This window comes from Pleurotus ostreatus (genome assembly GCF_014466165.1).
Source record: "Pleurotus ostreatus strain PC9 chromosome Unknown scaffold_3, whole genome shotgun sequence".
Lineage (NCBI taxonomy): Eukaryota > Fungi > Basidiomycota > Agaricomycetes > Agaricales > Pleurotaceae > Pleurotus > Pleurotus ostreatus.
In genome coordinates this window covers 2,598,691-2,621,515 of record NW_023503158.1, presented here as the reverse complement: position 1 = coordinate 2,621,515, position 22,825 = coordinate 2,598,691, and the positions used below count along the sequence as shown (strand labels likewise).

General features: G+C 50.9%; 9 protein-coding genes across 9 annotated transcripts; all 9 read left to right on the top strand.

Moving 5' to 3' along the window:
• Positions 1–482: 482 nt before the first annotated feature.
• Positions 483–1,551, top strand: FUR1 (Uracil phosphoribosyltransferase, synthesizes UMP from uracil; the record flags this gene model as incomplete). Its single annotated transcript, XM_036775056.1, has 7 exons — positions 483–704; positions 758–826; positions 883–987; positions 1,038–1,089; positions 1,143–1,225; positions 1,282–1,338; positions 1,444–1,551. 7 exons carry the CDS (start codon positions 483–485, stop codon positions 1,549–1,551), a joined length of 696 nt encoding a protein of 231 aa, XP_036633558.1.
• A 699-nt stretch (positions 1,552–2,250) lies between these two features.
• PC9H_005486 (uncharacterized protein) lies at positions 2,251–4,135 on the top strand (the record flags this gene model as incomplete). The annotated part of the gene is made up of 6 exons (XM_036775055.1): positions 2,251–3,015; positions 3,364–3,505; positions 3,639–3,706; positions 3,758–3,800; positions 3,859–4,043; positions 4,097–4,135. The coding sequence occupies 6 exons, from the start codon at positions 2,251–2,253 to the stop codon at positions 4,133–4,135; spliced, it is 1,242 nt and encodes a 413-aa protein (XP_036633557.1).
• Positions 4,136–4,797: 662 nt separating this feature from the next.
• On the top strand, positions 4,798–8,044 carry SEC14 (cytosolic factor, phosphatidylinositol/phosphatidylcholine transfer protein; the record flags this gene model as incomplete). The annotated part of the gene is made up of 10 exons (XM_036775054.1): positions 4,798–4,994; positions 5,060–5,158; positions 5,209–5,278; positions 5,336–5,844; positions 6,886–6,920; positions 6,971–7,049; positions 7,100–7,210; positions 7,263–7,605; positions 7,704–7,796; positions 7,865–8,044. The coding sequence occupies 10 exons, from the start codon at positions 4,798–4,800 to the stop codon at positions 8,042–8,044; spliced, it is 1,716 nt and encodes a 571-aa protein (XP_036633556.1).
• Positions 8,045–10,161: 2,117 nt separating this feature from the next.
• PC9H_005484 (uncharacterized protein) lies at positions 10,162–10,439 on the top strand (the record flags this gene model as incomplete). Its single annotated transcript, XM_036775053.1, has 2 exons — positions 10,162–10,172; positions 10,235–10,439. The coding sequence occupies 2 exons, from the start codon at positions 10,162–10,164 to the stop codon at positions 10,437–10,439; spliced, it is 216 nt and encodes a 71-aa protein (XP_036633555.1).
• Positions 10,440–10,824: 385 nt separating this feature from the next.
• On the top strand, positions 10,825–12,439 carry PC9H_005483 (uncharacterized protein; the record flags this gene model as incomplete). The annotated part of the gene is made up of 7 exons (XM_036775052.1): positions 10,825–11,155; positions 11,260–11,374; positions 11,426–11,735; positions 11,790–11,938; positions 11,986–12,106; positions 12,162–12,362; positions 12,416–12,439. The coding sequence occupies 7 exons, from the start codon at positions 10,825–10,827 to the stop codon at positions 12,437–12,439; spliced, it is 1,251 nt and encodes a 416-aa protein (XP_036633554.1).
• Positions 12,440–13,043: 604 nt separating this feature from the next.
• PC9H_005482 (uncharacterized protein) lies at positions 13,044–14,348 on the top strand (the record flags this gene model as incomplete). The annotated part of the gene is made up of 2 exons (XM_036775051.1): positions 13,044–13,744; positions 13,802–14,348. The coding sequence occupies 2 exons, from the start codon at positions 13,044–13,046 to the stop codon at positions 14,346–14,348; spliced, it is 1,248 nt and encodes a 415-aa protein (XP_036633553.1).
• Positions 14,349–14,999: 651 nt separating this feature from the next.
• PC9H_005481 (uncharacterized protein) lies at positions 15,000–16,317 on the top strand (the record flags this gene model as incomplete). Its single annotated transcript, XM_036775050.1, has 2 exons — positions 15,000–15,667; positions 15,717–16,317. 2 exons carry the CDS (start codon positions 15,000–15,002, stop codon positions 16,315–16,317), a joined length of 1,269 nt encoding a protein of 422 aa, XP_036633552.1.
• A 541-nt stretch (positions 16,318–16,858) lies between these two features.
• PC9H_005480 (uncharacterized protein) lies at positions 16,859–17,996 on the top strand (the record flags this gene model as incomplete). Its single annotated transcript, XM_036775049.1, has 2 exons — positions 16,859–17,310; positions 17,360–17,996. The coding sequence occupies 2 exons, from the start codon at positions 16,859–16,861 to the stop codon at positions 17,994–17,996; spliced, it is 1,089 nt and encodes a 362-aa protein (XP_036633551.1).
• A 622-nt stretch (positions 17,997–18,618) lies between these two features.
• Positions 18,619–21,480, top strand: PC9H_005479 (uncharacterized protein; the record flags this gene model as incomplete). The annotated part of the gene is made up of 4 exons (XM_036775048.1): positions 18,619–18,873; positions 19,059–20,455; positions 20,507–20,662; positions 20,718–21,480. 4 exons carry the CDS (start codon positions 18,619–18,621, stop codon positions 21,478–21,480), a joined length of 2,571 nt encoding a protein of 856 aa, XP_036633550.1.
• Between the last annotated feature and the right edge of the window lie 1,345 nt (positions 21,481–22,825).

Here is a 22,825-nt window from a genome sequence, read left to right as displayed (position 1 = left end):
GGTCAGGAACTGAGTCCTTCTTGCCTCAGTTCAGCCAGGCTCAGGCTCAGCTTAAGATGGGCCATCGACTGGCAACTCTTATCTGAAGCCAAAGACGCCCATGGCCATCGCTTCTCAGAAGTAGCATGGTCAGTCGAAGTAATTCTAACGAAGAACATACGCGGTGTCACCTCTCAGTTTCAATACAATCTTCAAACGCGTGCATACTCCCATCCATCACGGAAGAGTGATACCAGGGAACGCTAGACTTAAATGAGTTTGGTGAGTAGATGTGGCAAAAAAGCTTGAAGCGTGTCACTGGGCAAACGTTCAGGGTTCGATCATCTGTTGGCCGCCCTCTTGCTATACTGGGAAGGGGCGGGACTTTCGCGCGATCACGGGATCGGCGGGTCTCTTCAGGGTTGCGACGCATGAACTGAAGCTGCACCTGAAATCTACCTTGCGGCACCTTGCAAGGGAACTGATCATTATCTTCAACCACAATGTCCTCCAAAGTTCCTACGTCGCAAGGACCGTCGTCTCTGCCACCATCGGTGTTCACGCTACCGCAAACCGCTCAGCTTGAAGCGCTTTATACGATAATCAGAGACAAGAACACTAGGAGAGGAGACTTCTTGTTCTACTCAGATCGCATCATCAGGTTGCTTGTCGAAGAAGGGCTGAACCATCTTCCTGTAGTGCCCAAGACGATTGAGACACCCACTGTAAAGCTTTCATCCACGGATAGAGGATATTTCTGTGCTGAGCGCTATGTAAGGGATGCTCATATGAAGGTGTGGGATTCGAAGGCAAGATTTGCGGCGTTTCGATTCTACGTGCCGGCGAGGTAAGCCTGTTTCCTCTGTAACGCTGCATTTGACTGAGCCTCTGTTCTAACATTAGGCTATGGAAGCTGGTCTCCGTGAGGTGTGCCGTAGTGTCAGGATCGGAAAGATCCTGATCCAGAGGGATGAGGAGACCGCTCAACCGAAGCTCTTCTACTCTAAAGTCAGTACTGTCTCCACCCCATGTCCAACGGGACGTCAACGCGGCTATAGTTTCCCCCCGACATAGCGCAACGTTACGTCCTGTTGCTCGACCCTATGCTCGGTACGTTCTGGGGGATTGCCGTTTTACTTTGTACTGATTTCATTTCAATCAAGCGACTGGAGGTTCTGCCATGAAGGCTATCGAAGTCCTCATGGAGCACGGTGTTCCCGAGGACAGAATCATCTTCATCAACCTCGTTAGTTCCGTTCTTCTCATTCGGTCCACAAAGCACTTATATTTACATCAACTCAGATCTCTTCTCCGGAGGGACTTAATACGTTCTGCAAGAAGTATCCGTTGGTCCGCGTGGTAAGTCCTCCGCAGAAGGACATCCCTTGCATATTGCTCACGCAACGCCCACCCTGAACACATGCAAACATTGCATGTACACCTCATTGCATTTCCACATCGCAGATCACTGGATGGATTGACCAAGGGTTGAACGAGAAGGCGTATATTATCCCAGGTTTAGGCGACTTCGGAGAAAGGAGGCAAGCATCATTATTATGTCCTTATTTGTAGATGACGACTCACCTGTGTGTCCAGATATTGCTCTTAAAAGTTACTTGAAAGCGCGAAAACTATGTGATCAAGTTCACAAAAGGCGATCGGACTCATTACTTTCAGAATCATAGCATCATCAGCATTGTGTCAATGAACTTGTATCTAATCGGACGCAGAACACGGAGGTATCAACTGAGATGGATAATCCTCCTGTCTGATTGTTGATCTCAAGAACGCAACCATCCGACGCATGCGGCTACTATAGGTTTGGCGACCTCACTTATGTTCAAACTTCTACTCCCGGTTACTCTTTGCCATGAGCGACGCCACCGAGTGACCCGTAAACGAAGGGACTGGGTAGTGCTATTCCCCTTGGGAGGGAGATAAGCCCCGGTTCTGGGTGCAAGAAGCCATACTTTATCAGGACCTCTGCAAGACCAGGGTTTGGTTTGGGTTCTAATTGACATTTCGCTGTTGCCGCGCATCCGATTGTTGTCCGAGCCACTGCGGAAAGATTCACTCACCAATTATATATATTTTCCGAAATCGTGTGTGTGCAGTGGTCACGGTCAGTGTTTTTGATCTCACAGTCCAAATCTGGTCCCTGGATTCAGCCTGCAAACTTGGCTTGCTCTCTTAAACTATAAAAACGGCCATAGTGTGGTTGCGCCCGTTCCCACTTGCCTCATCACCGCTCACCTCGTAATTATCAAACAAATGGCCATGGATACCGTTCGTCGAAGGAGACATTCAGGTTCGGGTGCCGCCATTGCTGCGCCACGTCCCGTAGTGCGGACGGCCGGCCCAACTGTCAATAGTCGTCTCGCTCCCCCACGTCCAAAGTCTACGCCAGCCCACCACAGACCCCATCAACGAAGGCGGCAAAAAGGCCCCGGCGACAGCGACGACGAAGGGGCTGCCAACAACGCTGATAGCGACGGGGACGAAAACATGGCTAATACGAATGAAGACCCAGAAACTAAGGAATTTGATCGATTATCTCAAGCTGGGTCCGATGCTGATTCCTGGGACGACGCCTCTTCTTCTGCATCCACCACGTCCTCACTACCACGAAAAATTTCCGTCGTGAAAAAGGACGAAGAAATCCAAGAATCGCCAATAGGAGGACCTAGCCAGAGACCGACAAAACCGCTTCCTGCCTCGAAAGTCAGAAACTTGGACAACAAAATGCCACCGAACGTCGTTCCCCCCATTGTCCATCCGGCAAACCCTTCGATGTTGCCGGTACAAGCGCACGTTCCTCGCAATTCAGTCGTTTCGCCGCAGCGCCGTCTTTTTGTGATTCTGGAGCAAGCCTGCTTGGAGGCTTATCGAGTATCTTCCGGGGGCGGCAAGGGCCGGTACTCGAAAGGTGGTGAAGAACAGGTGAAATACACCCTCCTCAATTGTGATGATCACCAGGGCATTCTGGCAAAAACGGGGCGAGATATCGCAGATGCTAGACCAGATATAACGCACCAGGTGAGAATCAAAGATCGCAGCTTCTCCTCATCCTTAGGCACCTCCCCTTGTCTTCGGTTCTTCCCATTATCGATGAAATTGGAGGGCCCTCCCCGTGGTCATACTTGGGGGACCATCTATCGATGTTCCTATCTAGCCGACCTGGACTCCACGTTCCTCTGGGCTGCCTACCTCCGCGATTCTTTACGTCTCACACACGTTCACCCCTTGTTTTGCACGTATGCTGGGGTCGCAGCTGCCGTTTACCCCACACTCCAAGCTATAAGCCCATGACCTTCCATTTTCGTTCATCTGATTCTAGTGACTGCAAGCGACCGGTACTAATATCATTTGGACCCCCCAATTTAGTGCCTTCTTACCCTTCTCGATTCACCGCTCAACAAAGCAGGACTTCTGCAAGTTTACATACACACGGCGAAGGGCGTCCTCATTGAAGTTAACCCACATGTGCGCATTCCACGGACGTTCAAACGGTTTAGTGGACTTATGGGTGAGTTGGCACCTCCAATCCGTTTCATTCCACTGCGCCCTCTGTTGTGCATTGCCCTCACGGGCTCTGCGCGATCGTTATGCGCTGGAGTATTGAAATCTTGCCCTCCTGGGCTAATCACGTCTCTCGGCAGTCCAATTGCTAGACAAGCTATCCATTCGTGGAGTCAACGGGCCCGAGAAACTCCTCAAAGTAATCAGAGTCCGTCTTCCTGCCATTTTCCTCCCTTCTCCGTTCCTCAACGATTTATAGAACCCAATCTCCGATCATCTTCCCGCCAATACATTCAAAATCAGTAAGCCGGGCTTGGCAATATTATACAAAACCGCGCACTTACGATATCGCCTTGTCAGCATTGTCGGGCGACGCTCCGACTGTGCGCTTGTCCAACTACCTATCATCGGTACCACAAACACACTCGATCGCTGTCTTCGTCGGTGCAATGGCGAGAGGCAAGGATGATTTTGCTGACGCCTATGTCGACGAGAAAATCAGCATCAGCGAGTACTCGCTAAGTGCTAGTGTAGCTTGTGGCAAGGTACGTCTCGATCGACTCCCCGTGGTCTTATCGTTAACCACGAACTTCTTCAGTTCTGTTGCGCCTTGGAAGAACTCTGGGACATTGTGTAATGCAGCGAGAGTTCGTTTCCGCTTCCCCTTTGGATATCGAATTAGAGACGGCGTCCTGGTAATCTAATGCTTCAACCATTCCTACTATCTATCTATCTATCTCCATGCTTTCGAACTTGGCCCCTGTATCGTTACGACCCCATTGCATGCCCCGATCTGCTATTCAACCTGCAGACTTCAATTGTAATCTCCAGCAATCCATTCCCCATCTACTCTCCACCTAGTCTCTTCCTGCTTCTCAGCACGCGGCGATCCAACTCGCTGTGCCGCTCCACCTCCTTTTTACCCAGTCGTAACGTACATTGTATTTCTCTATATATATTGAATATGGTCAATCCTTAGTAGTGTTGTAAAAAAAGTATACAAGCTGTAGATAAATAGCCATATGGGTCCAGCGATGCTGCGCCAGGAACATCACGCTCATCGCCATTGAAACTGCGTGTAAAGGCAGCCCGTGTTTGCGTCCAGTTTGTGATCGTCATTTTGTGATCATTTCATCTTTACTCCCTGCCACATCATCTGCATCACTGCCATAAACCAAGAACTCTCTTTTCCCTTCGCTTTCCTACTGTCACGACGCACGCATAACGCCTAATTATTCCCCATCGACAAGCCAAATCCGATTAGAAGAACAAGCTACCGTCACTCTCAATCAGGTCATCATGTCGACACAGATTCCGCAAGCTGCAAGCGCATCGCCCATGCCAGAGGGCGTCACAGACCCCAATTACAAGCCAGAGCCCGGCAGGCTAGGAAATCTCACTGTGATACAGCTGAACACGCTGGAGAAATTCAGGACGGAGCTAAAGAACGATGGTATCTTCGTCGAGGGGCGCATGGATGACGCTTTCTTGCTGCGGTGCGTCCCTTCGAGCTGTCGTGCTCGATGAACAGCTGATTCATTGCGATGCGACTCTATGTTAGATATCTACGAGCTCGCAAGTTTGATCTTGTGAAGGCAAAGGAGATGCTTGTCAATGCTGAGAAGTGGAGGAAAGAGTTTGGAGTCGATGATATCGCTGAGTGCGTTTGGATTCTCTTCGATGAAACGGTGTACTGATAGTGATATCCAGGAACTTTGACTTTAAGGAGGGCAGTGAGGTGAACAAGTATTACCCGCAGTACTATCATAAGACAGACAAGGCAGGTCTACTTGCAACACCCTCATTCTGATGAACACGCTCTTATTGTTTCCCGCAGGATGGCAGGCCAGTCTATGTCGAACAGTTGGGCAAGCTCGATATCAAGGCACTCTACGCAATTACGACTCCTGAACGGCTACTCAAGCGGTTAGTCCACGAATACGAGAAGAACGAGCACGACCGTTTTCCTGCATGCACTAAGCAAATTGGACACCCCATCGAAACCTCTTGCACGATTCTTGATCTCAAGGGTGTTAGCCTCACCAGCTTTTACTCAGTCAAGGACTACGTGATGCAGGCCTCATCCGTAGGGCAGGACAGATACCCTGAAACGATGGGCAGATTCTATCTCATCAACGCACCCTGGGGATTCACCACCGTATGGTCATTCATCAAACCGTGGCTCGATGAAGTCACCGTCGCGAAGATCAGTATTCTTGGGTCGAGTTACTCGTCCGAACTGCTTAAGCAGATACCGGCGGAGAATCTTCCCAAAGAATTTGGTGGTTTATGCACTTGCTCTGGCGGCTGTTCGTCCAGCGATGCAGGGCCTTGGAACCCCACTCCGTAGGTACATATAGAGTTGGATCAGACTTGTAACTCCGTAATACCCAGCTCGGGGTAGTGTCACATATGTACTACCCCCACCGTCAACCGATATCATGAAGCTGTGTGGCACTTTTTGAGAATTGCTTCGCTCGGCCTGGGTTATATCTTCATGCTTGAACGCAGACATTTCCATCTTGCGTTGTATGCAAGATGGATGTTTGAAGACTTCGCGCTCGTCCGCGCACTGCGACTTGACTAGAAGGACATTGTAGGGACTCGCAGAAGTCTCGAGCTGTGAATTTCTCAAATATAGATCCCTTGCATTCTCCTGTCTCCCCTATCACTTCCATAAGAGCTTCGGTCTCCGGTAACCAAACAAGTGCTAGGCTGCTCTCTTCGCCGTTCCTTGTCTCACCTTCTTTTGTTCAAACCTATGAACCGCCCACAGAGGACTACATAGCTTTCTCGAGTCTCCAATCTCAATGGGGGGCTATGATAGAACGTTAGGTGCGATTCACCCCAAGCACGCGGTTGAAGTTGAAGCTTATGCAAACCGACCCTGGGCGTCGTATTGGTCTAGGTGGATTGCTTCTGGGGGCATATTGTGAGTGAAAACAGCAATTTTAGTGGTGGCGGGTGCGTCGGATTGACGGAGAGGAATGGCGCAGTGAATACCCATTTCTTTGGTCTCGTTTCCTACCAATACGCCTCATACCATACTTCAAGTGCGTATAACTATCGATCCTGCTACTTCTTGGGTTGTCTGACTTTCTTGAAAATTGCTTCCAGAATTTCGGGATCCTGTTTGGATAAAGTGCGTTCGCAGCATGCCAAAGATAACGCGCCGACACTCACATAAACAACCACAGAATCATCGTTTTATGTCTTTTCTGTTTGGACGCATTTCATACTATAGAGTATGTTCTAATTTTCTGCGCGCTGCAATGCCTTTGATCTCGGGATCCCGACGACAGACTAATTTACATGATCTGGATCTACTGGTGACTCAATTCGGTTCTTCCGTGCTGTCCTGGCGGCTAACGGTCCCGGCCGTCGCAGTGTCACCCACTTCGCTGAGCCAGAGAAGCTCTTTGGTGAGTGCTAGTGCGTCGCATTTTACACCTACCGTAATGCTGTCTTTCAGACTCTGTATGGCCGTTTACAATTGCACCCATCGTCATCGCGTTGAGCGGCATCATCGTTCACACTTTCCTTGGTTATTGGTTAGTCCGAGTCCACACAGTATACTTCAATCGCATAAACATGTTTACAGTGCCTACCGCTCCACCGCCAAGCTGTATCTTTTTATAATCATCCTTGTTCCCAGTCTAGCATCCTTTGGCGTAGGGCTGAGTTACGGGATCAAAACAATATCTGCTCGAATGTGCGTTGATTCTCGACCCCCAATCCCTAGTGGCCGATTTTCATCACATTAGACTCCCCGGCTCTTCATCGTCCCCGTTCCACACCTTCCATACTGCGTACCATGCGACTGAATTCTGCACGAATGCACTCGTCTCAGGTACGGTCTTCTTCGGCTTCGTGACAATAACCAACGATTCTCGTCTCCCAGGTGTCCTAGCCTATGTTATCTTCACAGCACCGAACGGCTTCCGCCCGCTCGAGCACGTAGTGAAACGCGTCATCCACGGAACCATCCAAATCGGGCTTCTCAGCTCCCTCTTTTCGTTTCTCTGCCTCGTGACTTACGCGGCACTTGGGTCCTCCTCTACGTATTACGCGATCTTCCTCCTGCCTTTGGGACGGATATATTCAAATGTTCGCATTTCTTCCTTCTCTTGCAGCTCAGCATTTCTCACTAACATTGTTCCCGTTACGGCTGATGATCATGATCATTGACATTGCCGACTCTGTAGTCACTCCTGGAAACTCTACTTTCTCGGGAAGTTCCTGTATTCCCAGACAGCTTGCCCCCCGAGGCGCTCACTGGTGATAACGTCCAATTCCGGGTGAGTGGTGTCTCGCAAAGGATGCCTCCAGAGTCCTGATGTCTTGATCATCGACATTGATATTACAGCGCTACTCGAGCGTATACTCAGCGGAGAACGCAGAGCACGACTTGGGCTTAGGATTTACGACACGCAGGCGGGCTAGCCTCGAGCTTGACGGTGCCGAGGGGTTGGAACCGGGGGATGGTGGCAGTGGATTGGTGAAAGCCCCCAACGGAAAGGGAAAGCAACGTCTGTCTATCCATTGAGCGTTGATCAATACCTCATTGAATGTTGATATGTTACTCCTCTGTGGTCCTACAAGCACCGCTTAATGCCTAATCACCCATCGGACAGCCACCCGCATATCTTCACCTGCGTAGCTTTGATCTCGAGTGCGACGCCATGGTAGATCCAATTGGGACCGTCTGAGTCTCTGAAATCTGCAATCTATCTAGGAGAACGAACGGCTTGGGAACAAACGACTCGGATATTAGGTCGGAAATGAAGAGGGAGTTAAGGGGAGGGGGCAGACGCCCGTTGTGCCCGACTTGTTTGATCGTGATGCGTGGGCATCCATCCGTATCTTACAGCGAAGAGAGGTGATGGTTACTCTTCATTGCTCTTTACTCGTGATGGTGTCTTTCACCAGTCTATTGGAAGACGCTCCCGCTTTGTTTCGGGATGCACATGTCGGACTCTGCTCCTACTTCATGAGTGTGACTGTTCATCGACATCATCGAAGACCATCAGATCTCAAACGGGTACGCCATGCTGCACGCCATCTTCGCGATGATACTGATGATCAGGTATCTGTTATTTATACATCTACCAGAACGCGATTCCTATATTGATGTCGTCACGTAACCATAGAGGTCCTGATACTGGGATAGTTTAAGAATGTCACCTCTCGAGATGACATGCCAGCTGCAGCCTTCGTCGCATCGTCCGTCATGCCGCCCAGTGGTACGTCCGTCCACCCTTTGGTTTTATTACGACAGGCATCGGTGAGCTGCGCCTCTTCACCCTGACTATTGAATATTGAATATCAAAACGCGGATTCTCGTCCCAGTATACATCAGGTGAGTACGATAACTGTTCGCTGTTTTCCACGTACTTGACGTCTGGAAAGTTACCAGCGTCGCCTTGCTGGTGGGTAGCCCGAATTTCTGCCTTAAGCGATAACATTGGTACTAATTGCTGCATATTGCGCGCGCACAGCTGTATGACTACTCGCTGACGGTCGACGCCGAGCCTACCCTCATCTGGTCCGCGCCCTGGAGCCTCGGGAAGGCATTGTTCCTCCTAACCCGCTATCTACCTTTTCTCGACAGTTCGCTGTCGTTGTACCGTACGTCGAGCATTCTTCCCCTCGCAGTCTGTTTTTGCTTCTCTAAGTAATACTCATATATGACAGGCGATTTCGGCCCCAAAACGCAACGTTGCAGCCTTCACGACAGCATTATTGGTTGTACGTCGGCCCTCCATCCTCCGGGAATTCAAACTTAGGGGCACATCTTCCAATTTTCGTAGGGTCACTCATTCTCGGCACGACGATTGCTGAACGTGAGTCTACCAACATGACCGCCCTAACGCGTATCATGTAACGTACATGGCATTCGAAAGTCATCATGGTCCTGCGCGTGTGGGCACTGTGGACGCGGTCGCGGTGGGTCGGCGTTGGCCTGGCTCTCCTCAGTGCTGCCACCTTAGTGGGCGCTGGAATAGCCTACATTAAGTTTAGCCAACAACGCACATGTGAGCATGAACCTACCAGTAGTTCGTTCATCTCATCGATCGTCTCCCCGATTTCCCGTATTGTGGGACCTGAACAGTTCCTGCTATTGACACACTCAACCAGTTTGGATGCCGCCCCTTGGATGGGTCCAATACTGAACGCGTGATCTTCATCATAGTCACCGTGTTCGAGATTTGTGAGTAGTCACACTCGCTCGGGGATTATCTGGTTACTCATACTCATATTCGTTGTTACGTAGTGATGCTAATATTGACTGTAACAAGAGTCCTACTGGATCGTCAGTTTACGTCTTCGCGTGCTTTGGTATCAGTTCTGACCAAATCCATTAGAAACCCTACGAGCGTCTTCGGTCATACGCGGTGCCTACCGAGACGGCGAGTAACTCATTGTTTCACGGCGCCTTCATCTAACGTATCCTTTGATGCCAGGCGTCATGTATTATGCCCTTCTAGCCAGTGCGTCGCATATCTTCGTCCAGAAGTCGATCTCACCGACATAAAATCAGTTTCATCGGCCGTCAACGCCGTGATGATCTCAAAAACACAGGTACGCATTATCTCGTTCTGATACTTGGAAAACAACTCAGCACGTTGCAACGATAACGATATCTAGTCACCAATAGCCACCATGCTCGTCTTGTGAGTGAGGCTCTATCTCTCTTAATACTGATCGCCACACTAAATGCCACATGCGGAGACAGGCCTCAGCGCATCCTCCACTCTATCCTCTCAGCGCGGATAATCCTCCGCGTTCGCGGCGATGCGCTGAACCGCAAAGCAATGCTCGTTGAGAGCATGCCCATCAGCGATTCTGTATTCGCAGGGTCGTGCGTGATAATACAAGCATCGCAAGGTAGGACAGCGGAGTGGTTCGGTGATCCGTATAGTCGGTTCGACGAACTATAATATATGAGGAATCAAGTATGACTAGATCGATCAGAGTCGCTGGAGTACTAATATTGCAACTATGATATATGTAGAGTCCAATGGTATGCCACCACTGACAATGCTTATGCTCGTCTCATTGCAAGAGAGACGCGTCGCATGGTAACATAATGGGTAGCAATTCCTTCAGACTCCTGTTGGAGACTTGATTTCACCATATTTCTACCGAGCGACCCAAGACATGTCTGAGATTGCGCCGCCACTAACGCCCCATCGAGTGGCTTCTCAAAGGTTGTGGGCTCAAAGTAGTCTCCTGAGTGTCTCGTGATACCCCTGATCGAAAATCCAATTCCCTAAAGTTAAAGTCCAAAATCAAAGCTCAAACACTCAGTGGCTATTCGAGGAGATGGCTGCCCAATTGCTGGAAGCTGCTGATCTGGACGAAATCACGAATCCTATAAACTCAACGTCGCTCTCTTCGGAGGCCTATGTCCTTGCTTTAGCAAATTTGCCTTCATCGTACGCGGCCGCGGCCTCTGCGCCGTCGAATCGAATCGACATCTACGATAAAGAGTCTCTGCGAGGGATCCAGACACTCGCTGGTCATGAAGTCGCCGTGACCTCGCTTTCCACCGTCGACCTCTTCGTCGGATCGAACCAGCCCTGTCTTATATCTTCTGGGAAGGACGGCCTGGTGAGTATATGGGACCAGCGATCTGGTGCCCCTTCCGTGCAGAGTAAGTAGGATTCAGTCACCTTCACACCGCGATGGGATGCTGGCGGTTCCCTAAACAAATTGACGAATTAATCGCAAGGCACTCGTGTATTTTTCGCTTTCTAGTGACGACGTACGAAGGAGGTAACAGACCATTACTTTGCTGCGACGTCTCGATGGATGGGACATTGGTTGCTGCTGGAACGGACTTGCAAGGGGACGATGCTATCATTCTATACTGGTTCGTGATGCATTACCTACTTTGAAGAATACATTTCCCCATTTAACACAGGGACGTCCGGAAGCCCAACGTACCGCTTCGAAAGCACACATACGTGCACTCAGATGATATTACCGCCGTACACTTCTTGAAAAATCCTTACGGGGCCGTTACTGCCCTACCACAAGATCTCCTGCTTTCAGCGTCATCAGATGGCCTGATAAGTATATCAAACGCCCATGAAGATGACGAAGACGAATCCGTTTTGCATGTCGGCAATTTTGGATGCAGTGTCGCACAAGCCGGTTGGATATACGACCCAGACTCTCCTAGAATATGGGCTTCTAGCGACATGGAAACATTCAGCGTGTGGTCGCAAGAGGTCGATTTCGCCCTTTGCTGATATGTGTATTCTTCTCATGCTCCTTTGGCATAGCTTGATCAACTACAAAATCTGGACATACGGGGCCCTTCGGTTCATACCCAGAAACGGACTTGGGTTACAGACTATCTCATCACCAGTCTCAGCAACAAACAGCCTTGGAATGACCATTCGAATCTCATGGTATACGTGGGGTCTAATGAGTTCGTTCACCGACCCTTCCGCAGATGTTCGCTTATTGTACGTCTAGAGGCGATGTCGCGTTGTTATCGTGCTCCGATCATTCTGATTCTGACGCACCGTGGACCTTACACCGGGTTTGGACCCACGGACATGAAGGAATTATCCGGTCATTGTTATATGACGAGGAGGTAAGCGTTTAGCGCTAAGAAATTGTACCCTTGACCGTCGATCTGCATTTTCTAGAACCATGTCCTCCTTACTGGCGGTGAAGACGGTAGACTTAACCTTTGGTCGTCCCCTTCCATGGCTGGCGACAGCTCCATGAATGTAGACGAAAGCATCCCCTCCACCTCGAGCGCAAGACCAGCCGTGGGCCGATCGTTGAGCCGATCGTTGAAAAGAGAACTAGAAGATGGTGATATGGATATAGATGATGAGATGCAGGTGGGTTAGAGGCTGCTGATTCTTCAAACGGCTCATGAAAGTCGTGAGAACAGGGCAAAAAGGCTCGCAAAGGGTGAACCTTGAGCAGAAAAGCATCGTGTAGATGTGATTATGGAAATCGAGCTATGGCATTTTCTTGCTCTGTACGACGAAGGCAGTACTAGGCGGCACTAGGCATACACAACGACCAGAGAAGGACTAACTATAGCCTACTCCACGTGACTTCTTCATGTTCACATCGCAACGATAATCATCTTATCCTCCTTCTAGTCCAGCCTGTATTCGTCGAACTGAAGCCTCGCTGACTCCCGCTTTGAATTCCTAGCGCTGTATTCTTCATTACTGCAGGTTTTAAGGTAGAGGATATCAACACTTTGACGCCACTCGACGCATCATCATTTTGGAGGGTCACTACCAGCTCTTCCCACCGATGTGTGGTTGTCGTCTAGATCAGAATGTGCAAAGGTACAGGCCATGATGCATGATATGTGAATGATTGATCTAATCGTGTCTTCCGTTAGTTCACATTGCAACCCGACAAGTCCATTGTACTATGGTGATAGCCTCAAGTGATGCAGCCTGTTATGTTATTAACAACCTGGGATTGGAAAGTTGAGATCCTTCTTTCGTCACCCCCGTCTAGTCTTGGAGCTCGAAGTCCGACTCCTCACTTGCGCTGAAATGGGCTGCGCCCAAGAGTTTCCATACTATACTATCCGATATACTGACCCTGCGACCACGTCGGGTTCGTTATCTCGACGGAGTTTCAGTCCCAGAGACTTTCGTCGCAAGCAGCGCGAGAGCCATCGTGGGGTCGACGACGACGACGACGACGACGACGACGACGATGATGGAGATGAAGATGAAGATGAAGATGACGACGACAGGGAGGGTGGGGATAATAAGGGCGGGGATAATAAGGGTAGTGGGAACAACAATGTCAGCGGGAAGGACAGTGTCAGCGGGAGCCAGCCACCTCAAATGCAGCCAGTGCCTCCCCCTCCCCTTCTTACCATCGCCCCTGCCCCTCTGACCATCGCCCCTGCCCCTTCTACCGACATCGCTCAACCCATCGTCACCACTGCACTTCCCCCCGTCCTTCCCGTTGCACCTTCCGGTACGCAATCTCCGCCGGGGTCTCCCTCCCTGCCACCTGCGCAAACAACTTCAACATCGTCAACCGTACTAGCGACTACCCTGCCGATAACGGCCACCGCCCTTTCACCCAGCCCTGACAATGCAGTAGCTAGCTTAACTTCTCTAACTGATACCTCGCCCTCCGCGTCGAGCACATCGCAGGGCTCGGCTATTACTACCCTCTCTACTTCCCCCATTGGTCCGGCGTCAACTGCTACGAGTACTGACCGAGCACTGCAACCTCAGTGAGTTTGTTGCGTTCTGACTCCTCCAACGTGAATGTTGATTCTTTTTCTCTTCAGACCTAGTCGACTACCGATTGTTCTCGGCACCATTACTGGAGTGTTAGGCTTGTTGGCCATCTGCTTAGTGATTTGGTTCTTCTACGCTAAACGTAGAAGGAGAAACCAAAAAGTCGAATCTCATAGCTCCTCTAGCCAATCCTCTCAGGACCTCGAAGCATGTAAAGAAAAGATATCCGAGGATGAGCAGTTCAGTCGCTTGGGTGGGTTTCGGGGAAGCTGGTCTCCCTCTCAGCGCCATCTGTCGCTCATTCGATCCAAATCAAAGAGTTCTAGCACGCAGACCAAGACCAAGAAAGATCGCATTGTTTCGATGGGCGGGGTCACCCATAGCACTGGCACGACTTCGAATACCGTCTTTGTGATTGCTGCACCACCGACACTGCATCCCGGTAGTCAGAGCAATCCGTCAGCGGAACAACTATCTTCCCACCAGTTCTATAATCCCCTGCGGCCTACACCGCCCCCCATGCATACCGCCGACAACATTTTGCATCAAGGCGCCGCCCAAAATGCTCAACTTTTATTTGGACATCGGAATGGGTAATAGTGCACCTATTGTAGAGTCGATATTCGGAGATGGAGAGATGGGGGCGGGTACGGATGATCAGACACTTGTGAGTCTTGAGTCTTAACGGCCTTCGTTTGTTGAATGACACATGAATACCTCATAATGCAACAGGCTGGCAAAGGACATCAATTTGAACACATCAGACATTGGGTGACCACTATTGTGACATTCTCTATCCTCATATAATATCACTTGTGCTCTTGTCGGCCATGACGCCGGAACGCAGAGTTCAGAATGCGTATGCTCGCTTGCAGCGGCAATGGCGATTGCAACTAGCTCATTCTTGTGAGCGAAGGTCAGCCCATAGGCCAGAGTACCAATACTCCACGCCACTGGATATGCATCATGCAACGGCTGAACTCGTATGTCGGAGCGTTGCTACCACGGCCTCGCTGCTGGATGGAGCCTGGATCTGAATTGCGATGGATACAGGCAATTCATAATTGATCTAATGATGCTTTCTGTTAGATCACATTGTCACCACAACCCTCGAGTAACAAGCCAATTATATTGAAGCAATGTGAAGGAACGAGGGTTCTCGCGATGTTATTAGGATGCTGGAGTGGGTAGATCGAGTACCTTTCTCAGGTCGCCCCCTGTTCCTCCCCAAGTCTTCATCACAGCGAAATGGGCTGCGCCCCATATCCCGCTACTCGATGTAGCGGCGGTACTTCGATCGAGCCATTTCGGAGGAGACGTCGTGTCCAGTTATCGAATCGATTTCGGAAGAGGGACAGGCACGGTGTTGGCGGCGGCGATAAGTCCGACGAGGACAGCAGTGACGACGAGGACAGTGGCGACAAGGACAGTGGCGACGAGGACAGCGACGAGGACAGCGGCAACGGACGTAAATCCAAGATCAAATCGAAGACCACTACTTCCCAAACGTCGAAGCCTCCCCCTGTTCCCCCCCCTGCCGGTCCTCTCCCTCCGCCCGTAGCTCCGGCTCCCACTGCACCCTCTCTCTCTCCCTCGTCCACGCCACCCGCCACATTGACTCCTACCCCACCTCCTGCTCCCTTACCAACACCCATGGCGGCAACGTTAACGACACCGACAACTCCTACGGTGGCAATAACGCCAACTCCACCGTCCTCTGGGTTTGTTCCGGGCGAACAATCGAGTAGCACCACTTCACCAAGCGTTTTGAGCGTGCAGACCACTATCATTACAAGCAGCCAATCGCAGGCCGTCATCATTACTTCTGATAGCGGAATACCCTACACATCGAGCATGACAAGTTCAGAACCCAGTAAACTAACTCCTACAAACAATGTCGAACCCCAGCGGCGTAGGTGAGTACATTTCCCCGCGAACGCACGGATTACATCCTGATCGTTCCAGATCCGACCGACTGCCCATTATTCTTGGTTCTGTCTCTGGAGCGTTAGGCTTATTCGTCGTCTGTTTGCTCGGTTGGTTGATCTATGCGAGGCGCAGAAGACGAAAGAGGCGAAGATCACTCCAAGTGAATTGGGATCACTTCTACGAGTGGAAGAGCCGCTACTCGAGCGGGTCCATCGTCAAGGTTGAGGAGCTGGAAGAAGAAACATTGGAAGAGGGAAAGACTCCGCGCTGGCCTGAGCCTCAGGAAGGCCGGCCTATCTCCGCACGATTCTCTTCGCTGCGCCATTCAATACCCAGACGCTCTAGTAGGGAACCTAGCCCCAGGAGAAAATCCGCAGTGTCGGCCGTGGGTATCGATGACGACACGAGCGCGACAAAGACCAACTTTGCGGTCACCGCACCATCAGCCCCGCTTCCAGTGTACCACCCACTTGGTAGTCAGAACATTCCATCAGCCCAGGAACTATCTGTGCCCCAATACTATCACTCGCATCAACCCGCATCGCCGCTCTTTGCACCTAATACTTTTGATGACATCTTGCGCGGAGTCGTCTCCCATAATATACAGGCCGTATCCAAACATCAGGATCGACAGTAGCTCACCTTGATTCGCATCGGACAGACGTGGCAGGACTATCATTTGTACAGTATGTCATCTCGGACAATCATATCATTACGATCATGTCTAGATGGGCAGTTGCAAACGGAAACGTTACGTTATGCCTTTCAATAACCAGACTACGTACTCAAAGATCAGAAGACGACTTGCATCGTTGCATCAAATGTCACAACTTTACGACGTTATGGACAAGCCGTGGTGAACTGATGACTCGACAACATTGGTTACACTGATCATGATGACGCCGCATTGCGCTCTCCACACACAGCCACGGTCAAACAGCGGGCTCAGGTAAGAATTCTAGCCGTGCTTGTTACCTCGACTGATGCATTCCGTGTCGGTGCGGAAGCAACAGCGGTGATCGCAATGTTGCCTGGCCTATGGTGATGGTAGCAATACGGTGCATTAATCAACTATAAGTACAACATCCGCCTTACAACTTGTGTGGATGGCTTGATGCCCTTTTCCTGTTCGCCCTCATCGACATGCCGTAGGACACGGTCTAGCTCTCTATTCCAACATGAGCTCGGTCGAACGTAGCAAGAAATTCGGGCATTGCTTCGCGTGCTTCTTTCAGCTAGAAACCGACGATTGTCAATCTTGTAAGCATAAACCGCAGAACGGAACATCAGCGAAAAAGGCCCCAAACCTCTCGAAGGACCCCCCTCCTCAGAACACCGGCAATCCCCCTACTCAGGATAAACCCCTTCCTCACAATACCTCTCCTGCTCCAAGCGATCCATCTACTCCGACGCAACCATTCACCACAGTGCCAAAGCCATCCGACGTAGCATCTTCTAATTCACCGTCATCCCATTCCTCCCCAAGTTCATCGCCGGTTGAGGGTGTATTCGGTACCTCCAAGGCACCAATCCCCACGGGCAGCGAATCTCATCCAATCACCAACATAACAGGCTCAGCCCCTGTCACACAAAGTCCAAGTACGCAGACAAGTGCATCCACCAATGCGACGTGCGTTTGTTCGCAAATGTTATCAAGTTTTGTATATTGACTCAACTAGGCCAAGCTCCGTCAAGGCAAACGAGCATCTCGCTACAATATTAGGAGTCGTGTGCGGAGTCCTATCTTTCCTGCTGCTTTGTCTTGCCTTTTGGTTCTTCCTCAGACAACGTAGCCGAAGAAGACAGCGTCGTGACTCTGCAAATAATTGGCAGTGGTTCCAGGGCTACGATAAGTGGAAGGACGTATACAGTCCTTCTGTGAAAGGCAGTGATCTACCTGACTACGGTCGAGTCGAGTCAGGAGAACATCGTCGGTCTCCGGAGATGTGGGGGGAATCAAATCGAAGGCTCACGCAGGACAATTTGGAGATCCTGGAAAGACACTCCTCGCGAACTTCGTCTGTAAAGTCCCACAACATGGTTGGCAGTGGCCAATCCTCGAATTCGCAGCACACGCTGCCCACGTCGTCGAAAAGACGCGATCTGAAGCGTGTCTTCTCCATGGGTGCGCTAACCCACACCACCGGTACTACATCAAAGTCGGCACTCGTTATTGCCCTTCCCCCGGAGTCACATCCCAAGGAAACACAGGGCTCCTCCCCATCTTCAAAGATACTGCAATTGCTCAGAACGTACGATCCTGTACAAAGCCGAACAGGATCACGCTCCCCCGGTCAAATACGCAATACATTTTGACACGGACCCGCGGTTTCTCGCATCTGCATCAGCGCCCGCGTTGGTGAACAGTTTGGCCATTCAATCATATCATTATCAGTATATACCACTTTAACAAATTACAACCATAGTACGTTCTCGAAATTCTCTCCTTCTTTCACACCGCACTCTGTATTAGTTACACTGTCTGTAAACGTGCCGTCTAGAATATACTTCGCACTTAACTTCCAGAAGACTGTCGTACAAAGTTTACTCAAGACCCCGGTCAAAATTACGGCCGTGGCATCACCGCGACGACCATGGGCTGTTCCTCGCGGGCCTGAGCCGTCTCATCTTACTTGATCATCACCCTCGGGCAGTTCAACAGTCTGCATCAGGTGTTTTGGTAATGCTCTAGACTTGATATTGAGTGATTGTTATCTCGGTAAGCCAACATCGGCGGCATCATACTAACAGATCTGTGGGTTCAACTAGCTTGCCTGCCTTGAACTACAACAATTAAAGCTAGTGATACAGCTAACCCGAGCAGCGCAGTCAAAACTTTACCGCCACCCGCGAGTCAGTGCAGGAGCTGGAGGCCATCACCCCAAGTCGGACGCCACTGCACGAGGTTGCAGTGCATCGTGGAGACGAACGAACCTAGATGGACCCTGATTGGATGATGCCTATCACGTGGTTCCAGAATAGGCGAAAATTGGATTCGCGTCTTCTCATTCTGCATCCACCACCATCTCCCCATCAAATCAACAAAGATTATCCAGCGTACCTCGCCCCTTATGCGGTGCTTGAGGCTCACTCTGGACGGCTTCCTAGGGAAAGTACCTCGGGACAGATAGTTGATGCTGATTATCCAGACGCTACCAACCAATCACGGTCGCACCTCAGCGACGACGAAACAGTAATCTGCCCTGCATTGGGGCGACGTCTGACAGGGCGTTAATGATGAAGGAACCATCCCGGTTGCGCACTTTGTGTGGCACATCATCCACACGCGATCTCTTCTTAATCTGAACGCATATAATACCAATGCCTGGCAGTGTGGGGTGTTTCCCTCTGATACGCAGTTCGATACCCTTTTCTTAGGCTTACCTCAAGCCCCCTTTGGGACGCGGAATGCCCGGGGTTTATGGAAGTCACTTTCGTTTAGACCATGTTACAAGGGGCCTGGGGTCCCTCGTTGGCGGCGTCGCAGGTACAGTGGGGGATGTCGGCGGCCAGCTAGCTGACGGCGTCGGGAGCGCCTCTGGGCAGGCTAACAGCAGCGGAGGTGCTTCAGGCAAGGCAGACTCGAAGGGCAGCGGCATTCACACCCAGGCATCCGAAGCACAAAGCGACCCCATCCCCACAAAAAGCGCCACTGCGACTACTGCTTCAGCTTCTACATCTCGTGACGGAAATGGACATGGGCTTGGTTTAGGGAATATAGTAGGAGAGGTTGTTGGTGAGGTTGCGTCTTCTGGTGGTAAAGTTCTAGAGGGCGTTGCATCAGGAGCTGTTCACGCTGTCGACGATCTCACCTCGGTCGCAGGCGATGCGATTGCTGCTGCAACTGCTGTTGTTGGTGGCGCCGCCAGCTTTGCTACTTCTCTGGCTGGCGACGCTGTAGGCGATGTCACTTCCTTGGCCGGCGTCGCAACATCGTTGGTCGGACATGAGGTTGGGGAGGCCGTTACATTGGCGGGCGACGTTGTAGGGGCTGCTGCTTCCATAGCCAACAACGTCGTAGCTGTTGGTACTTCCCTCGTCGGCGATGCAACCTCACTCGCAGGCGCCGTCATCACTTCCGCCCCATCTCTCCTTCGTGATCCCATCGGTGTCGTGAAGACCATCGCAGGCGACGCCGTTTCTATCGTCGGAGATGCTGGAGGCGCTGCGCTCTCCCTGGTTGGTGATGTTGAGAGCGTCGCTACCTCTCTTGTCCATCATGTTGTTAGCGATGTGGCTGGGGTCGTATCCGATGCAACATCCATTGTTGGCGATGTCGTTCACGATGGGACCTCAATCATCGGCGCGATCACCTCGGAAGTCGTTCCCATTCTGACATCCGTCGCTGGAGACGTATTCCCTCCAGTCACTCGCATCATTGGTGCCCAGCCTCCAGTCTTGACGAGCATTGCGTCGACCGTCCTTGGTGACATCACTCGCGATGTGCCTTTACCGTCCCCGACGATCATACTGCCGGGGAACACTCTTTCTTCGACAACCACGTTTGCAATAGAAACTAATGAGCCGAATAGCACCCCATCCAACGATCCCCCTCAATCTCCTCCATTAACTTCCTCTCCGTCTCTACCTCTTTCGACGACTCTCTCGCCACCTCTGCCTCCTGCCTTTACAGATACGCCGCCAGCTCCAGCGTCGAGTGATCAGCCCATTTCCCAGGTCTCCAGTTCGACTTCAGCATCTTCAATAGATATCCAATCACCTTCTTCCATCCTTGCGACTCCAAGCAGTGCGACCTCTACACCAGTTTTTCCAATGTACGTAGCATACCTTTACCCATAGGACGTAATTCTGACGCCAGTTTTCAGCTCCCGTGGAGGCAACAACTTCGTTAAAGCCCAAAGTAACGGCGACGACGGGTCTGAAAACGGTCTGGGCTTCAGTGGTACCGTCACAAGTACAGATTCAGCGAGCTATCCCGGAGTCTCGGGTGGGCCTAGGGGAAACGGCGGTGATAAACCAAGGTCTGACTACACATGTTGCTTCAGTCACGTTAATCTCATGGCACACTACCATCAGCAACCCCAACCCCCACCTCCCTCCAATACTTGGCGCAGTAGCGGGATCTAGCATTGTTATCCTTATCTTCGTTGTCTTCATGATCGTCTTGTGCAGAAGACGCAGGGAGGCAGCAAGGAGACGGCATCGATCAAGTCTGCAGCACCTCATCAACGATGAAGAGTCAGTTCGTTCCGCATCGCCGCAGACCGTCGCAGAAGATGACGCCAGCATGCGCGAGAGTTGGTATACTGCACCGTCTCGACCATCGGTTGTCGAACCTATGGCATATGATGGTCTATCAAGGAGTAACAGCACAACCTCTCACTCTGAGAATCCGTTCTGGGATCCGTCCGAATCATCGTCTCGCAGATCATCACCCTCTGATTCTGATTCCAATTCAGTGCAGACTAGGAGCGACAGGATGGTTACCCGAATCCCTTCATTCATATCAGAACGAAGCACATCCACCTCGACGAGTTCCATTGCATTCGCCACTCCCAGGGACAACAACAAGAAGGAATCGATTGGTCCCGGTCCTTGGATCGCTGCTCTTTTCGGTATCTTCGGTGCTTCGGGGCACTATGATCCCAAGAGACAGTCGAAGATGTCGCGGCGCAGCCATGTGAAGCCAGACCTGCCTCCGCTGCAAGAAAAGTCTGAGGACCAGAAAGACGACGATGTCGCAAGAAATGATCTTCTCAATGCCCGCTGGGGGAGTCCTCTATTGACGGCGTTGCTGAATAGTAGCCCTCCTCCGCGCCAGGCCCATGCCACAACCTGAATAGACATTAATTATTACCACCATCTTTAGCTCATGTCACTCATTGTTTACTTATCTGCATCGCGTATCTAAGCCATGGACCTCTGCATGTGTTGTACTTTATCTATTTAGCAGTATGTAGTCTTATGCATTAATTATTCCCCTGTGTCCCCTATACCAGATTTGGACTTGTTCGTTTGCAATCTTGTAGGTGCTTCGACGCTGATATTTATCACAGAATCACAGAACCACTTGTTGAACGTCGACATATTCCAGGTGCTGATATCGAAGCTAGATTCTACGTAGAAGTGATGACTGCTGTCGCTTCCGTAACATTAATGACGAGAATCAGTCATTTTCTCCGATGGCGACACCAAAGGACTGTTATGCCCTCGTCTCAGCCCCAGGGCATAATAAGGACGATGGGAAAGTAGAACAATTCCATCAGGCGGGCAGGAGCTGCGGTCCAGTCAGTGTGATCGACTTCAGCTGTACCGGAGTCCTAGAACTCCCCGCACTAAAGAACATACTTGAATAAAACCCTTACAAGGTAGTCGCAGTTGAAGAGAAGCCGGAACAAGCAAATATATTCATCCACCCAACATCAGGGCATACGGGTATTCCCAGAAGATACAAATCTAATGCGAGGTCGTTACAAATCCAAAGCCAAATCCAGAGGCAGAGACAGAGGCAGCGGCAGAGAGGCAAGGGCAAAGAACCGATCCGAGAATGAAGTCCGCCTGCGGACAATAATGATATGATAAAAGGCTCGCAAGGGAGACATCGTTGTGTGGTATGGGAGGTATGAGAGCCGGTCGAGACTCAAGTGAGGGTAGGCTGATGGGATAGTGATGGGATAGTACCAATAGTAATGTACGATCATAGTTCGCGTCGCGTCGGTAATCGGGTATATTGAGTGTTTAGTGATAAGACCGAGTGGCGAAGTCGAAGTTGACCGTGCATAGTGCGACGCGCGGCCCGTGGTATGTGTGCTGATTGCGTGGTGAAGCTAACAGGCCCAGTGCATCGGGGAAGTGGTGGCCAATCACCGCCTCGACACAAGGGACCGTTAGACTCCAAGTCGCTCGATACAAGATGTGGAGTAGGGGGCCGTGGCGTCGAAATAATATGCTTAGTATGGCTCGAGGGCGATTAGTATCCGTAGGGAGAGGTAGTCGGCTCGAATAGTGTGTGGTGTTGACGCGCGAATGAAATGTGGGGGCATCGCTCAGCAGTGCCGACGACCTTCATGTTTCGGAGAAGTGATGGCCAGTCACTTATCCAATTCACAAAGACCGTCGAGCTCTACGTTGCTTAGCATATGCGGTGCTTGAGTGCTCGCGGCGTCGGGAATCGGGGCTGGGAG